The following is an 18,977-nucleotide window of genomic DNA, read 5'->3' as shown; positions in this document are numbered from 1 at the left end:
CTTCAGGGGGGATTCAATTCCCCGGGCTTTTACTTTCTTCCTGCTGGGACAGTGAAATGTTTGGACTAATAGTAATGATTAATCATAACTATTAGTCAAAGTTAAACATTAACCTACTTGTCTGAACTGATCTTGTAGAATTATTTTAATTGGTTAATAATAGTTTTCCGATTTTATATTGTAACTAGTTATTGTTGTTTATTTATGTACAATGTCTCTTTTTTGAGAGTCATGGACTAAAAAGATAATAGATAAAAACTAGATGAAAACAATATGAAATATTGTTTTAACAGACATGTAATGACTGGCTTTCTATTAAATCAGACTTAGAGAGAGAGAGAGAGAGAGAGAGAGAGCTGAGTGATTTTGTTTGCTAGTCGGACCTTTTTTTTTTGCGACCACCATCCTACCGTACTAAATAGTAAGCCCAATATGCACTTTGTTACTTTGTTTAGATTAATGTATATATATACATTTTTAAGATTTCGTTAAAAATTGGTTTTCTGAGCGCGCTCTCATTTGTTTCCCAGCCGGAGTATTTTTCCTGCGACACCTCCCTCCCTTTCATTTCTCCAGACACAGTTCTATTTTCTGTTCTCAAACATGTCGAGTTCCTACAAAAACAGGTGAGATACGAACCACTTTTGGAAGGCAGAAATGCTCATTAATTAATTTAATTGGAATATGAGAATATAAGTGTGTGAGCTGATTATAATGTTTTAACAAAAATGAATTTAATCGGATCCGCTAGCTAACTGAGTAGCCTAGCAGCCGGGAAGTAACGATAGCGTTAAAGCAGGGTTGTGCGCATATCTTCAGTGTTTTTTTTTTTTTTTTAATGTTTTATTTATTTAGTTAACATATTTAATATGTTTCTTTACGGCTTGTGTGAGCATTAAATTAAGTACAAGTCATGAGAAAGTATGAAATGTTTAAACTTGGTGCTTTTTCTACTCTATTATGCCTGACTCACTGGTGATATTCATTAATGAGGTGGTCAGTTAAATCAGGTGAGTTAAAATACAGCAGGTATCAAAAGAAAAATAATCAGAAAGAAAGAAATGATTAAAAGAATAGTGAATGAGAAACCTTGCTTTTATTAAATAGTATTTGGAATAAAGAAGAACACTGGAAATTTGACAAACAGATGTTTTGTCTATTAATAATGTCGACAACTAATCTGACAGGTTTTATGCAAATAAATACAAAATTCTTATTTTGTGTGTTAACCTTGGAAAGTTTCAAATCCATCTCTGATCTTCTACAGTCCTTGGATTTGAACTCCCAGCCTTCTGATCTCTCTCACTCACTCACTCACTCACTCACTCACTCTCACACACACACACACACAAAAAAAACAAAAAAAAACAACTAGCTTAACCTCATAATGTACAGAAATTACTGCTTAACAATGTAATTACCACTTTTAAACAGAAGCCTGCATAAAAGTGAGCTTTTTTAAGCCGAGGTGGACTTGAAGACTGAATCTTCAGGGACACGTCGAGGATCTGCCCTGATCACATCTGGATGTCCAGACATCTTACAAAACAATTGCGTGTGTAAAATCTATAGCTTTTACAATTTTCAGGATAAATGACGGTTGAGAGGCTTGCAGGTTCTTTATGCTTAACGTAAGGCGACATTTTTTCCATTTATTCTGTTTATTGTCAGGCGCTTTTATCCAAAACAACTTAGGGTGCAGAGTCGAAGAGTTGAAGAGAGATCAGAATTCGATCTGATCTCCAGAGCAGAGAAGCTTCACTGCCGAGTTGAAGAAGAATCCAGAAGCCAGGTGTTTTAAAGCTTCCAGTCAGCAGTTAAACCGTGATACTTAAAGTTAGACTTTAACCTCAGAACCCAAAAGGGCTTGTGACTGCAGTTAAACATCCACGGCCTTCTTCACGTGTTAATCTGGTGTTAAAAAACTGATGAAAGATTATTTGGTTTAGATTAAAGCTCTACAACTCTTAACAGTTATGGAGGAGTCACGTTTATTTTCCCGAGATGATCTGGTAGCTCTTCAGAGGACGTAAAAGAGGAGGGGCAGACGTTATTGGAAAATATTTTTCTCTTATTGAGAAAGCTGGATGTAAACTTTTACAAACTGTTTAATTAGAACTGGACAATATGACCACATAATATTAATATTGCGACGTCAATTATGAATGATGGATTAAGATATTACAGGTATTGTGATTTTCATTTTCTAACATAAAAAAAAAAGAAAAGAAAACAAATACATGCCCTGATTAGAAGCAGCTTCTTTGATCTAAACATGTAGCACTGTATCTTTCATCTTTCAAATTGTCATGTATTATTTATTTATTATTAAATTTTATTGGAATAATAAACGTTTTAAAGAATAATCATTTTACTCATTTTAATCATGTTGAAGTTAAATGAAATTTAATTTTTATTTTAAATGCGCTAAAGTCTTCCTGGGCGTTTCTTTACAAACCTATATATCGTGATAAATACGGTGTGGATCGTCGAAATGCCTTCGAGTACTGTGATGTATTTTTGTTATTTCTCCAAAAACTGGCGCATATCATGATATCTTTTATTTGGTTTAAAATGTAAACAAAACAAAATTGATTGGAAGAAGCTGATGTGTTAAAACGTTGAGTTTAACCTTTGAGTGTTGGTCCAATAGACACGATGCATGCAATACACTCAAGTGAAATAAAAGTGAGGCCTCATGTGTGCTTAAATATTTTAAAATTTGACATGAAAAAAAAGGATTGTTTGTTTAAAGGATTCAGGAGTTTAAGACATCACTGAGCGAGGAGAAGATCGACCTGAAGGCACTACGGGAGCTCTGCTTTGGTGGTAATGTCTCGTTTAATACGTCTTCATCTTTCTGTCATGCTAATAATAATACTACTACTAATCATAATGATAATAATAATAATAATAATAATAATAATAATAATAATGACAATGGACCTTTTTCCTCTCTTTTGTCCATCTCTGTACGTCAGGAATTCCTTTCGAGGGCGGGATTCGATCTCTGTGCTGGAAGGTGAGGTGTTTATGGGGTCATTTTCTAGACTCGTCATTATGGCTGGAATTGAGAATCAGTTTATCCTGTAAACACAATATAAACACAACAGGATGTGTGTGATGAAGCGGAGTTACTGTTACCACACCGAGACTAATTATTTTCCCATAACAGTATGTCTCTGAGTGTTTTATTCCTCTTACACCACAGCAATTCACCAACATTTACATTATTATTTTTTTAATTATTGAAGAACAATTGAAAGTGTAAATTCCTGAAGATGTCGGAAAACTTAAAGTTACAGCTTTACCTCTGACACTTCAATAACTAATACTGATAATTGTTAATAACAATGAATGTTAAATAAATAAACCTCCTCACAGAGAACAGTTTTCAGTCTGTTTATTATCAGATGAGCGTTCGCTGTACACGTCTCTGTTAACGAGCTGTTGCTATGGAAATGATAACGCATCAGAACGACTGTGTTAATATAAACCTGCGCTATTGTCAGAGCTGCTGTTATGGAAAATTAATCAACACCTTCTGACCAATCACGATCCAGAACTCATTCAGACAGGAAATTGAATAAAAAATATATTTTTTAATGATTTTTAAACTACCGTACATTTGATCATTTTGTATTTGTTGTTAAAAAAATCAGATCTTGTTGAACTTCCTGCCCCTGGACCAGACACTATGGGATTCGTTCCTGAAAAAGCAGAGGTAACACACACACACACACGCACACACACTAAGCGAGTTGCACAGTGAGAGTGGAATAGAAACCCAGTAGTTAGTTTCAGATTGAATAAGAGGAAGGAAGCAGGAAAAAGCCACACTGAGCCGTGAGATTTGGACCTTTTACAAATAATAAATGATAACAAATATAAATACTCGTACGGATCATCGGCAGTCTGACATGTTACGTGCAGTATTAAACTTAATAAAATCTCACCAGCTGTCTCCACACACACAGACCTTTGGAAGTGTAATTTGGAAATGTAAAAATGATTCAATTGATAAGAATCCCATTGTGCCATTCATGATTCAGTTTATGAAACATGATTAGGGTGAATTTTCTTTATTCCTTGCATCCATTTGCTTCGTGCATGCTCTAAAATCCTGTGTTTCCAAAGAGCACACGAGTAAACGGCACTGAGCGATGGTGAGAGAGAGAGAACAAGTCACTGAATCGATTCTGTTCGGCGAATCGAGTCGTTCGTTATCTACAGAAATCGCTTTTAAATTCAACGTTAGTGTTTATGAACTCCTAATCAGTCGATATATATTGAAATTTTTGCACTTAATTCACTACAGAAGTACGTGATTTAGAACACACCTGAGCTATTTGGAGAAACGACAACATTTTGGGTGTGTTTTGGTACAGAATAAATGAATCATTTCTCTGAGCTTCTGCTCCAAGTGCATTAAATACACACTAATAATGTGAAAGAGTAAAAAAAAAATACAGGTTTGATATAATAGTTTTTTTTAAAACTTGTTAATTAATGATTTATAAAAAAATTTAAACTTTTATTGGCAAAAATCTATCACTGAATTAGGAATTGAGAAAAATCGTATCAATTCACATTAATGCAAGTAAGTCTGTGGGTGTGTGTGTTTAGGGAGATTTATTCCCAGTTTCTGAAGGAGATGATCATCCAGCCGGGAATCGCTAAAGCTAATCTGGGTCTCTCCAGAGAGGACGTGACCATGGAGGATCACGTGAGTGATGACGTTTAGCTCTGCTCAGCTCCACACTGAGTTTTCTTTCTTTATTTTATTTTAATGCTTCGCTTTCTTCTCTCCATGTTCCGCAGCCTCTCAATCCGAATCCGGAGAGCCGATGGAACAACTACTTCAAGGATAACGAAGTTCTGTTACAGATCGATAAAGACGTCAGGTACATCATGACGTCTCTTTGTAAAGAGGAAGTGTACAGGTGTTATACTTTGAGCCACACCTCCTTTACTGAGTGTGATAGGAAGATAGCCACAATGGCCATGGATACATGATTGAGTCCTCCTTCAGTCCTCCTTCAGTCCTCCTTCAGTCCTCCTTCAGTCCTGCTTTATTGCTCCTTCAGTCCTCCTTCATTCACATCAGCACTTCACAGTTAAACTCTTTCACACAACAAAACTTTTACGCTGTAATTATAATAAAGTATAAATATAGTCAAATCAGTCTTAACAAAAGAAAAAAAAACTTTTATATGTAAACATTTCCAATTTCAAAAATACATTTCCTTTCCAAAAATCCAAGTCCAATCTTCACCATTCGTTACAGGATCTGATATCCGATACTTTTCCCTCTGATATCCGATCTCTACTACTGTAAATCTCTACTGCTTTAAAAAAGACCTCTATCATACCGTTAATGTGTGTGTGTGTATGTGTGTACGTGCATGTATGCGTGCGTGTTTGTATTCCCAGGCGTTTATATCCCGACATGGCGTTCTTCCAGAGACCCACCGAGTTTCCCTGCCAGCTGATCCTTGACTCGCAGAACGAGTACGAAACTCTGCGCAGACGGGTGGAACAAACCACACTTAAAGCACAGACCGTCAACCGTAACCGCAGCGGAGTCACCAACGTGAGTGTGTGTGTGTGTGCTTGCTTGTAGTTGGAGGTGTGTTTGGTGCTCATTAAATCATTTAATTTATTTGTGACCTGTTTGCTTTGATCAGAGCTCAGATGGTCAAACAAAGGTGAGTCCTCCTGTAGAGTGTGTGTGTGTGTGTGTGTGTGTGTGTGTGTGTGTGTGTGTTGGATTTGTCTTCATTTCACTTAATTAAAGGAATACTTAATTAATTCCTGAATCACATCTTTAACCTGAACGTTAGATGATCAGCAAAGGCATCTTTGCTTCTTTAGGGTTTTAGACACGTCCTCACACACTCGCATCAAAACACAGAGAGGTTTATAAAGCACTACTTCAGATTTTAGGCCACGGGTCAATTTCGTTTTTGGGCGAATTGTTTCTTTAACACGCACTTTATAAGGAAACACATGGTCCAGAACGAGACGGTGATGTGCTAGTCAGCGCTTTAACGTGAACACACAAACACACAGGCGTAGTTCAGACCCCTGTGGTGTTCTTTATTTAGCCCTTCATTTAGGAGAGGATAAGAGAAGGGAATTGTTCTGAGGTGAGTCTTATCACCTGGTTGGTCTGTAAATGTGTGTGTGTGTGTGTGTGTGTGTGTGCGCGCGCGCGCGCGTGTTCTGCACCAGTGGTGTGTTTCCTCAGCAACTAGCTGGAGAGCAGATTTTCTCAGGAGAAGGAACGCCTGTTTGTACTTCTCACGTAATTTTGCGTGTGTGTTTGGAGCAGCAGCATTGTTCACACACTCGCTTGCGTGTCTGATGTACATGTCGCGACATACATTAGGCGACACGTCAGCACCAAAACATCTCCATCCATCAGGTTTCCAAGTCATACAAGTCAAACTCTAACTTTACATTCAGAAATATTTACTAATCTAAATGGACAATCCATGAGGCGGTGCACAGAAAAACAAATTGCGAAAGTTTAAAGCGAGTGTAGTTGAACCTTTTAGAATCGTCACGTGACTTTTCCACATTGTTGACCTCTAAAGCACTTGTGCTATATAAATACTAGTATATTGTTATTATAATCTGCTGTCCTTTTCAGGCTCAACCTGTTTTTTTTTTGTTTTGTTTTGTTTTTGTTTTTTTTGCAACATGATGCTCTTCTGACTTTCACCTTTGACCCCTAGGTGAGCTCCCCGGGCAAGGCGCTGAACCTGTACCCATCCAACGAGTACGAGGTTTTGCCGAATGGCTGCGAGGCACACTGGGAGGTGGTGGAGCGAATCCTGTTCATCTACGCTAAGCTGAACCCGGGCATCGCCTATGTACAGGGCATGAACGAGATCGTCGGGCCGATTTACTACACCTTCGCCACTGACCCCAACCCACAGTGGAAAGGTAAACAACAACAACAAAAATAAAAAGACATACATGGCTACTGTTGCAGGCTTATTAGAAACAGTACTGAGAGGTGCATGGGACAGACTGTACTGAACACTGCTGCTGCCCCCTGCAGGAAACACCGTCACTACACACCACTCACTCCTTTATTAATCTCTCCTTTTTTTATTACTCTTTCCTGTCATTCTTTCAATATTTCTCATCACCAATCTCTCTTCTTTCTTTCTTTTTTCCCTCTCTCTTTATTTCTGATCATTAATCTCTCCTTTCTCTCTCTCTCTCTCTCTCTCTCTCTCTCTGTCTCTCTCTCTCTCTGTCTCTCTCTCTCTCTGTCTCTCTCTCTCTGTCGTCTGTTTTCCTGTCATCCATTAGAGCACGCGGAGGCCGACACGTTCTTCTGTTTCACCAATCTGATGTCGGAGAACCGTGATAACTTCATTAAGAGCCTGGACGACTCGCAGTGCGGCATCACGTACAAGATGGAGAGCGTCTTCTCCATGCTCAAGGAGAAGGACCTGGAGCTCTACATGAAACTGGTGAGTGTTAAAACCACTTCCTGTACACTACATAGTGCCATTTATCGGTTTTGATAAATGTTGGAAAGAATGATGTATACAGTGACACGTGTTGTGTATCCTGAAGATTCTTTAAGTACTGTGATATGATGTTTGCTGTATCGCCCAGACTTACCCACAATGCACTGCAGTGTTTGATTAAGGTGTGTGGTTTGGGACACGCCCACAGTGCACACAGTTCTGTAACGCAGGGAATAAAGTGCTTAATAATTAATCTCTCTCTTTCTATCCCCTGTATATCCCTCGTTCCATCTCCACAGCAGGAGCAGAATATAAAGCCGCAGTACTTTACGTTCCGATGGCTCACTCTGCTGCTCTCTCAGGAGTTTCTGCTGCCGGATGTGATCCGGATTTGGGATTCGCTTTTCTCCGATCAGGATCGTTTCCACTTCCTCATACTCGTCTGCTGCGCCATGCTCACGTAGGACCAGTTCCATCTCTCTCTATCTCTCCCTCCCCATCTCTCTCTATCTCACTTTCCCCATATCTCTCTCTCTTTCTCTCTCTTTCTCCATCTCTCTACCCATATCTCTCTCTTTCCCTCTCTTTCCCCCACCTCTCTCTCTTTCTCTCCCCAGCTCTCTTTCTCTCTCCCTTTCTCTCTCCATCTGTCTCCCTCTCTTTCCCATCTCTCTCTCTCTCTCTCTCTCTCCAACATCTCTCTCTTTCTCTCCACCATCTCTCTCTCTTTCTCTCCCATCTCTCTTTCTCTCCATCATCTCTCTCTGTATTTATTTACGTATTTTTATGTTGTTTTTTGTTTGTTTCAGTTTAATTCGTAATCAGTTGCTGGCGGGAGACTTTACAACAAACATGAGATTACTCCAGGTAACTAACACACACATTTGCACACACACACACACAGCACTGTTAAAGAACTGCCTCAGTGAATTATGGGTAACGTGTGACCTTGTGTGTTTTAGGATTACCCTATTTCAGACGTACACACCATCCTCATCAAGGCTAAGGAACTGCAGGACAGCTCATAGCTCACACACACCCCGCTCCTCGTACAGAGAAACCACGGCAACCAGTAACCACAATGACAACCAGAGCGGCGCCCATTGCATCCTGGGAAGGACGTTATCTTTCTGTCATTGCATTATGGGCAATTACGGGAGAAAACCTCACGCATCGGCTCATGGCTCGTGACCGGTGCCTCTCGTAGTCAGACTTTGTGTGTGTGTGTGTGTGTGTGTGTGTGTCTGTGTGTGTGGCTTTTGTTTGCACTGAACACTTGAAAAGGATTCGTCAGTGTCCAAAACACTCTCCAAATTTACAATCCAAGTGAAGGGTTAAGTGTTTTTTCTTAATTTTTAAAAAAAAAAAGAAAAAAGTTTTACTTTATAAATGTCTGTTTTTTTATTTTAGTGTTCCTTTTTTTTTTGTTTTGTTTTGTTTTTTTTACAATGGATGTGTTCATGATTGAAAAGGGGAGGAAATGAAATTTAGCAGCAGCGCACACCACGAACAAACACATATTCGACACTAAGCACGTGCCGGTAATCAGTTATATGATGTTTGAGCCCAAAAAAAAACAAAAACCGCCGCATAAATGTCTAGTCACACTTTATCAACGCTCCACTGTTATTGCATACGATTTTGGCGTATGTTATCCTCTGCGTCACTCAACATTTCTACTTTATACTGTAATGCAATAACGAGGGATTAATATAGGTCTATGTCCTAAAAATGCATCACACCACAGCGCTGCTGAGTTCTGGACTCTGATTGGTCAGAAGGTGTTGATTAGTTTTCTATAACAGCAGCTCTGACAGGTTTATATCGTTCGGATATGTTATCGTTTCGTATCGGTGGGGGGTGTTTGTTTGTTTGTTTTTTTGGTCTTATCAGCTTCGGGAGTAAGAGTAAAAAAAAAGTTGTTTCACCAACTTTCCATAGCTATAAGCGATTTAAGAATGTGGTATAAGAGGAACAAAACACGTGCTGTTATAGGAAAATACACAATCAGCATTGTGGAGGTAACAGTAACTCCGCTTCATCACGCCAACACCATGTCATTTTATTCTTTACGCTATCACTACACTGATTAGCGTTGTTCCTCATTATCCATGTCTGTGAAACGCTCATGGTGAAGGGAATTATGGGATATAATCAGGACCTGAACACAGGAACGTGCTTAAACGTGAATAAAGGATGGCATGTCGGTGATGACAGTATTGTGTGTTTTGGTTATCTTGTGCGATCTGTTGTGTAATTGATTATTGGCACATGTCTGCATGGGCTCGGGGAGAGCCAACACTATGTAAAGCCGAAATCTCCATGTATTAATGTATATTTTTTATTTTCTTTCATGTTCTCTCCATTCCTGTTCTCCAGGTTCTGCTGTAATTGGAGATTTTGCTGTGAGTGTGTGTGTGTGTGTGTGTGTGTGTGTGTGTTTAGAAAATCGGTGATGTTTTTAGTCACCGATACCTTTTCCACTGACATGGAGCCAGCACTGATCCGGTTCTCTGAACTGTTACATCATCATGTGGGCGGAGCTTACAGGCTGAGCTTAACTTCAAGAACTTATTTTATTGTCCAATCCCTTACGTCTCGGTTTTTTTTTAACGTATTGAATGACGTGCGTCACAGAGTCAACGAGGGCGGAGTTTAAGTTACATTTGATTGCAGACTCAATCAGCTGGCTAGCAAGCGGCGCTGCTGGATTAAATAACAATAAAATAGCGCTGCATTGTGATTAGATCACTCGCTAGTCTGAGTGAAGTGGGTGTGGCCTCTGTGACGTTAGTCCTGGTGAGAGAGGCGTGGCCTCTGTCCATGTTCTTGCTAGAAATGGAGGTGTGGCCTTTTTGCCTGTTCTTCCTAGTGATGGAGGTGTGGTCTTTTGTGATGTCAGTCCTAGTGATGGAGGTGTGGCGTATGCACCTGTCAGTCCTGGGAAATGAGGTGTGAGCTTTGTGATGTCACTCATAATTTGAACCTTTTTACCTGTTAGTCATAGTGAAGTGGGTGTGGCTTCTGTACCTGCCATTGCCAGTCAAAGTGGCTTCTTTTGACTGTCCATCCTAGTAAAGTAGGAGTGGCTAAGGTATGACCAATGTGCCGGTAAAGAAAGTGTGGCTATATATGTGTCTGTCAGATCCAGGAAAAGGGGTGTGGCCTCTGCAAATGTCATTCCTAAGGAAGGAGGCGTGGCCATCTCTCTCAAGATAGATACACGCTCTTTGTTCTGGCGTCAGAACTGAACCAAGTTGCTGAACGAGCATGGTTCCGGATAAAGCTGCGGCACCGCGTCAGTGGAAAAGCATCATGAGTTTACTAACCACGTACTAATCCCGGTAATGTATTAGCACGTTTGCTATTTAACTTGCTAAAGTGTGTTTCTCTGCAGTCTCTGATGCCAATGATGCTCTGATGCGTTCCCTCATTGCTGAAACGGAACCGAAAAATACGTAAAGGAACTGTACGGATGCACAAACAGGCTGTTTTTTTTTGTTGTTGTTTTTTACTGCGTTGGCAATATTACTCTTGGAAATAACTACAGACTGTTGGAGAAATATTGGATCGCTTCTGTAAAACTGAATGTTACATCGAGACATCCGTGATGATGATAATATTGTGAAATAATTGTGCAATTGATTACTGGCACATGCTTCTAAGCAAATGAATCGCAATACCACTTTCCAGATCGAGTTATTAAATGTACGACATACGAATGGATTATTCATGCAGATTTGTCGACTGTGTTCACGTCTTTGTGATGCTTGCTGATGATTTTAACACTAAAGTGTTTGTTTTTGGAAAACTCCAAGGCTTCAGACTCTTTGACCTCGTCAAAGACAAATCCGTGTGAAAGTAAACACTCTGCTTGTGTAAAAGGGTTTTGAATTTTGAGAGGATTTTTAAGATATCTCGATAGAGATAGTTTGTATGGTTCATATCACTAATTGGATAATGGGTTTTGACAGGTCTAGGTCAAAGGTCTTCATAGATTATAATGATCTTGGCAGGTCAAAGGTCATCACCAACCGTCATTTTCTCGACAGTTGTCGTTAACGGTCATCATCATCAATCCTAATTATGTTGATAGTTGTATATCAAAGATAATGTTGCATACATTCTGCACTTATATCAATCAATCCTAATTATGTTGAGAGAATCACGCCAAAGATAATATTACATACGGTCTACACTTATGTCATTATCTTAACAGTTGTCGTTAAAAGTTATTAGCAACCGTCATTATCTTAACATGTAGGTCATCACCAACCATCATTTTCTTAACAGGTGAAGGTTAAAAATGGATAATGGTTTATATAATAAAAGATTTGTTGTAATCTGTTGCGTTCCCACACGCACACACGTACATACTTACACACATACGCATGCACACACGCACACACACACACACACACACACACACACACACACACAGAAGATATCCCCCAATCAGAATAAAAGAAATTAAAATGCTACATCCAGTAGGTGTTGGTATAAACACCATAAGTTTATAGAAGAAGAAGACCACACCCACCCTCTTGATTTTAAAATACCCTGTACTTACAATACAACGTGTATGAGCTTTCAACATGGCTTACCCTAATGCACCGAAAAAACGCTCACTCTTTTTTGGGAAGGTTAGAAAAAATTTAGAGCATGAAACGATTCAATGTTGGGTAATGTCAAACGGTTGTACAGCCGGATTTTTTTCGATGCAGAAAAAGGAGACGTGCTTTTCAAGTTCTCGGTCCCGGTCCCATCCACTGGAGCCGTGCTACAGGGACTGTAACTTTTGGTGAAGGTGACTGGAAAAAGTTCAGAAAATGGTGTAAGGATTTTGACTACATTGTTAGAATGGACTTCTTTTCCCCGGATGCGTACAGGCATAAATGGAGCAGTACATCTCCTCAATGTAAATATCACATCAGAGCAACAAATTTCTCCAAGAATCAGGTTTCACTGCACTGTGTTGCTGTATTAACCGGTGACGACGCACCTGATAAAAAAGACAACTGTGAAGTGAGGTATGAACGAACCAGCTGGCACGATCTATAATGCTACTTCCATCAAATCGATGAATTATTCCAAAAAATTGGAAGAAACAAAGAAACAGTGAAAATAAAAGTAAGGCTAGAAGATGTCTTCTGAGATCGTCAATATACTACTCTTGAGCAGAAACCCCACCTTCCCCAAGACTCCTCACGCATGATATATAAAATGAGTCTGACTACATATCGAGTCAAAGCCTTCTGAGCATCAACAAGCGATATGGCTCGTGAACTCAGTCCCGTTTTCTACAACTCTACCCTGGATGCTACCCTGGATGATGATGTGACTAGTTTGGGTTTTGAAGACGGCGAAAACCTAGGAAAAAGAAATCTGAGCTTTCTGTCAAGAAACGATGAAACCGACAGGTGTATGACCAACACCGTGATAGCCATCATACATGCGGATACAGTAGAACTGCTGGACAGAATTATCCAACAAGATCTGAAGGACAAGTGCCACGGGTGCGTGATCGATCATCCGAGTCAACTCCAACACGCGTGTTTGTTCGATCCTGACAAGTACTATCTGCACCTAAACACCTACGTATTGCTGAAAAAACTGTTTAAACCGTGGTTCAAATACACGTTGGCAAGAGGTCTGAAATTGTGTGGTATCAATCACACTCCATCCCTGGAAAAAATTCAAGGTATCGCCGAAGCCATCGTGTGTGAATGGTGAGACGAGCCTCACATCAAAACCATGCTGAACGAGGTCAAAGAGAAAATTTTCAACCAGCGGGTGTACGAAGACATTGTGGACTTCTGGACCTTATATATAATAGACATGGCACAGAAATGTCCGAAATGCAATTCGGATACAGAGACTAAAAAAATCAGAACTGAAAATACTTCAGTACCTTATGATTTCTATTATGATGGAAACCAGAGTTCTTCAAATGGTCTGTTAGATCATGATCCGTACACAACCCTGAACCCATGTTTAACTGAAGCAATGAACCAGCTGAATGAAAGTTTAATTCCGTCACACCAGGTTGTTAGTCAGAGACCTAATCAGAGTCCAAATTACAACGTATCAAACACACCGGTGACGCCATATGACATATTTTCTGAAATAAATCGGTGTCTGTTAGAGTTACAAATTAACCTAAATGAACACGGTCATTCAGTAAAATTAAACCCTGATCTAATCGATGCAGTTGACCAGTTGAATGAAAATTTAAGATCGTCAGACCAGAGCAATACTCAAAATGAAAATCCCAGCCGAAATTCCAGTCAAACTCTATCAAGCTTGTGTGGTCCACGGATCACCCATTTTGATCCATAGCCATCTAGATGCCTTCTCATCTAGATGCCAACTCCTTGTACTTGGCCCTCTTCCGTTCAATCGCGCCTTCCATTTGGTCCTTCCAGGGCACAGTCAATTCCAATAGGTCCACCTGCCTGAAAAGAGGACCATGTCAGACCTAAGTTTGGTCGTGGCGATGGTTTCTGGGAATTTGAGCTGCCTTCCCAGGTTGACCTTTAGCTTCCAGTCCCGCGTTGTTGCCAGAAGTCCCCCTGCTGGATTCCTGCTCTGTGGTGGTTTCTCTCCAACCCTAACAAATACTGGCTGCCAGTGCCTACTTAGAGAGATCCCTTTGATGATGGCTTCTGCAAATAACCCTTAGCACCTGGTCGTGGTGCCACCGATAACGTCCCTATCACAGGGCTTTAGGGCAACAACTTAATATGTGCTCCAGGGATCCTCTTCTTTGGCACAGAGGGCATGCAGGGGTGTCTATCAGGCTCCAGGAAAAGAGGTTGGTTGGGCTGGGGAGGAGATTATAGACTGATTGGATAAAGAACTACATCTGATGTGGCTCCGCTTTCCACAACTCTGACCACAAGATCTTTCAAACCATTACCTGTTCCCATGGAGTCCACGCCCCTTCTTGTCGCAGCCCCACCATCCTGCTGATGCATCTTTCCTCCACCTCTGCTCAAATTTCTTCTTGGACCAGTCGACGGCTGTCCTTTCCCCGGGCCTTGTTGTATCAAGGTCTTTGGATCCAGCCAAGCCCTGCATGTCCTGACAACACTGTCCCCACCAGCACGCTATGCCACAGCCGAGCTTCAGCCTGCCTCAGACTGCCTCCTGGGCCCTCCACTTTCTACCTATCCTCACCTCTATACCAACCGAGAAGACTTGATAACAACCCAAAGCAAACCTCCAGATCAACAAAGGAATGGCTTCACCAACACAAGTCAAGAGCTAAATCCAATCAAAAATCTGCGTGATGACCTGACGATGGCTGTACAGAATGCTTTTGCAAAGAAGAATGGCAAAATATTGCTAAGTCAAGATGTACCAAACTGATTGTCTCTTACCCAAAAAGATTGAATACTGTGATAAAATCTAAAGGTGCTTCAACTAAGTATTAGTTTAGTTTAGTCTGCACACTTATGCAACCAAGTTATTTACCGGACACTACACTCCCTGTATTTACAGCCGGACCGGATTAGTACTTGTGCATGCTCTAAACACGACCAGTTTCTATTCTAAAACACTGTCATGTTTTCCCCATCACACACAGGGAAGAAGAACAGAGAAAGGTATGCGTGTATTGTTGAGGAATATGAATATGTAGATAGATGTTTAGATAGACGTTATGATCGTTTTTGTTCTGGTTATTACAGAGTTAGAAACGACATCGACTAGCTGCAACGAACATGTGGATGTAAACAGAAACACAGGGTGAGTACGTCACGGTGTAATATTAAACACGGAAGAAAAAAATTATTAACATCATAAACTTGTGCAGCTTTTACATTAAACATCATACAAACGCAGGGCTCACCTCCACAATGTGATGAACGTGAACTTGAGAATCTGGCTCCTGAAGCTCAGCCCTCAGGGTCTTAGCAGCTAAGAAGAAGAAAAAACAACAACACAAGATTGTTCCAGGAGTTATTACTAAAATATTAAATGAAAAGTTTAAGTTAATCATTAATAAGTGTGTGCGCATCTAGAAAAGCAGAACATACAGTGGTTTGGTGTTGTGGAGCACTCAGGTGTATCTGTACATCATTTTGAGAAGAAAGGACATCAGCCATGAACTGAATAGACTGGACGCACTCAACTGATCACCTCAAGGATTGTTTTAAAGATGCTTGTAATGTGTTCTATTTTTTTTTTTTTTTTTTTTACGATCTTTTGTGTGATACTTAAATGTGAATTTCTTGTCTTCATGTTTGAGCCTCCTGTAGAATAGTTTTTATTATCTAATTGCTAGATATAATGACTGGATTTATTCATTTATTATTTTTGTTTAGTTCTTTTGCATTTCAAGAGTTAAGACTGATTGCAGCAAGAGGAAATATGTTAAAACAATGAGAATTCTTTTTCTTTCTTTCTTTTTTTTTTTTTTTTTACAAGTAAAAATGTCAAAATAAAATCTCTAAAGTTCTGTAATATATTCAGCCAGGTGAATGTGGTGCTTCCAGGTTTATTATAATATCAATGTCATTATAATATACTGTGTTTGATGTTGGGCAACTTAAATTAAACACTAATCATGAAATCACGTAGACATGTAGTTTGAGGCCACAGCTTAGTGACGTAAAGCAGAAGGTTTATTTCATTTTGACAGGCCAGAGACACGCCCTCCATTTAAACTCTCTCAAACTACAGCTTTCACATCATCATCATCAGGATTCCAATTCGTGATTTCCAGTCTATAGAGCAAACTGTTGTTCCTAATATGTTTCCTCGTCCTAATATTCCAGAGCCCTGTTCACGAAAGGGAGCCGCTTGGATCAGATGGTGTACACCATCAAGAATGTATCGCCAGACATCATGGAGCTTATAATCCTCTACATCTACACCCAGGATGTTCGAGTCACCACTGATAATGTGCAGGCTCTGTTGGTCATGGCCAATTACTTGCTCATGCGAGACCTTGTTCACGGCTGCTGCGACTTCCTGAAAACTGCTTAGGAATTTGGCAGTACGCCGACGCTCACTTGTACAACGAGCTGCAGGAGCAGGCCTACGCCTACACCTACGCGTTGCATGTCATGTCCAGGACATGAATATCGTCTGCGGTGCGTTGAGCTTCTGTGTGATATCCGGGCTTCCCAACGTACACCGTCATGTACGATGACCTTCTCTAGACGTGGAGCTTTTAAAAACGCTATTAAACTACATCCCATTGGCAGAACCTCTGTCTCCTGATGTTTTATTTCAAACAAGTTTATTCATGGAACCGTTCCGGAGAGGTGAGGGGGCGCTAAAACATCTGAGGCTGTTAAAAATGATTTCAACATCAATGATCGTTTGAACCATGACCCACAAAAAACCCCACAAAACTTTATTACAAACTCTATCTTTTTATTGCAATCCACATCTTACTTTTAGCCCTGTACCCATAGCAAAATGAACAATGTCATGTTTTTTCATTAATGTTTGAAAATTTTTGTTAAAAAACACCTTCCCTTGGTCAGGTTGTATTTTTTTTGGGAACTCTACCTGCCTGTAGAATGGAATCAAAGGCTTTAGTTACCTCGAGTCCAGTCTTGTTTCATAACACACGTACCCTGGCATATTTGAATAAAATATCTATGCACGTGATCATAAAATTTGTGTTGTCATTACTCTCTGACAGGTTGCTCATATTGACTAAATCAGCTTGCCACTGTTCATCGATGTTCTTTACAAAATCCTTGTTTCTTTTAAACTTTGTGGATACTGGTTTCTGTAGACTGTATGCATCCTGCTCTGCTAACCAGTTTTTTATTTCAGTATCATTAGCTCTTTTACCTATTTTCTCAACAATAGCTCTTTGCAGATCTCAACGCCACCATACGAACCAGGGTCTGATGGCGTATAATATATATTCTTCATCAATCATTCATTCATTTTCGAGTGTCAAGAATGATCAAACGCAAGTGTAGATTAAGCATTTTATCTCAGAGCACGTGAGCATGGTATTACGTACTGAATCAAAGGAACGTTTTCCTTTCTAAACAATTTTACATCACACACAGGTTTAGACATATGATTAGTTTTACATTCAAACGTTTGAGCAAAGCATGTAAGATAAAATTTGATAAACACAAGTGTGTAAAGTACACACGTTATTTATGAATGTCTTCAGCATTTTGTTTTGTTTGGCTTCAGGCTTTTCTCGCAGTCAGAATAGACGTGGCGTGTTTTGAAGTTTCCCATGTATGCGGTGGGTCAGCCGGATCCAGAGATGAGTGAAAGGTCCAGTAGTCCTCGTAGTCCCCAGTAGTCTTCATACACCTGCTGGTTGAAAATGTCTTTGATTTTCTCTTTGACCTCGTTCAGCATGGTTTTGACGTGAGGCTCGTCTCCCCATTCACACACGATGGCTTCGGCGATACCTTGAATTTTTTCCAGGGATGGAGTGTGATTGATACCACACAATTTCAGACCTCTTGCCAACGTGTATTTGAACCACGGTTTAAACAGTTTTTTCAGCAATACGTAGGTGTTTAGGTGCAGATAGTACTTGTCAGGATCGAACAAACACGCGTGTTGGAGTTGACTCGGATGATCGATCGCGCACCCGTGGCACTTGTCCTTCAGATCTTGTTGGATAATTCTGTCCAGCAGTTCTACTGTATCCGCACGTATGATGGCTAGCACGGTGTTGGTCATACACCTGTCGGTTTCATCGTTTCTTGACAGAAAGCTCAGATTTCTTTTCCTAGGTTTTCGCCGTCTTCAAAACCCAAACTAGTCACATCATCATCCAGGGTAGCATCCAGGGTAGAGTTGTAGAAAACGGGACTGAGTTCACGAGCCATATCGCTTATTGATGCTCAGAAGGCTTTGACTCGATATGTAGTCAGACTCATTTTATATATCATGCGTGAGGAGTCTTGGGGAAGGTGGGGTTTCTGCTCAAGAGTAGTATATTGACGATCTCAGAAGACATCTTCTAGCCTTACTTTTATTTTCACTGTTTCTTTGTTTCTTCCAATTTTTGGGAATAATTCATCGATTTGATGGAAGTAGCATTATAGATCGTGCCAGCTGGTTCGTTCATACCTCACTTCACAGTTGTCTTTTTATCAGGTGCGTCGTCACCGGTTAATACAGCAACACAGTGCAGTGAAACCTGATTCTTGGAGAAATTTGTTGCTCTGATGTGATATTTACATTGAGGAGATGTACTGCTCCATTTATGCCTGTACGCATCCGGGGAAAAGAAGTCCATTCTAACAATGTAGTCAAAATCCTTACACCATTTTCTGAACTTTTTCCAGTCACCTTCACCAAAAGTTACAGTCCCTGTAGCACGGCTCCAGTGGATGGGACCGGGACCGAGAACTTGAAAAGCACGTCTCCTTTTTCTGCATCGAAAAAAATCCGGCTGTACAACCGTTTGACATTACCCAACATTGAATCGTTTCATGCTCTAAATTTTTTCTAACCTTCCCAAAAAAGAGTGAGCGTTTTTTCGGT

At 40.2% G+C, this 18,977-nt stretch overlaps 1 protein-coding gene across 2 annotated transcripts; it reads left to right on the top strand.

Annotated features, from left to right (window-relative positions):
- Nucleotides 1–364: 364 nt before the first annotated feature.
- Nucleotides 365–11,216, top strand: tbc1d13 (TBC1 domain family, member 13). 2 transcript variants are annotated; one of them, XM_053687867.1, is made up of 13 exons: nucleotides 365–421; nucleotides 531–626; nucleotides 2,756–2,829; nucleotides 2,982–3,022; nucleotides 3,663–3,724; nucleotides 4,627–4,726; nucleotides 4,822–4,904; nucleotides 5,434–5,593; nucleotides 6,741–6,951; nucleotides 7,327–7,490; nucleotides 7,793–7,950; nucleotides 8,300–8,357; nucleotides 8,453–11,216. In XM_053687867.1, the coding sequence occupies exons 2-13, from the start codon at nucleotides 604–606 to the stop codon at nucleotides 8,516–8,518; spliced, it is 1,200 nt and encodes a 399-aa protein (XP_053543842.1). In that variant the 5' UTR covers nucleotides 365–421; nucleotides 531–603; the 3' UTR covers nucleotides 8,519–11,216. The 2 variants fall into 2 exon arrangements, with proteins under 2 accessions (XP_053543842.1, XP_017348300.1); XM_017492811.3 differs by having other exon boundaries at nucleotides 377–421; nucleotides 7,790–7,950.
- Nucleotides 11,217–18,977: the final 7,761 nt, after the last annotated feature.

The sequence above is a fragment of the Ictalurus punctatus genome, chromosome 18, assembly GCF_001660625.3.
Source record: "Ictalurus punctatus breed USDA103 chromosome 18, Coco_2.0, whole genome shotgun sequence".
NCBI classification, from domain to species: Eukaryota; Metazoa; Chordata; class Actinopteri; order Siluriformes; family Ictaluridae; genus Ictalurus; species Ictalurus punctatus.
Note: the sequence above shows the minus strand (reverse complement) of the source record. Positions and strands in the feature narration are given on the sequence as shown.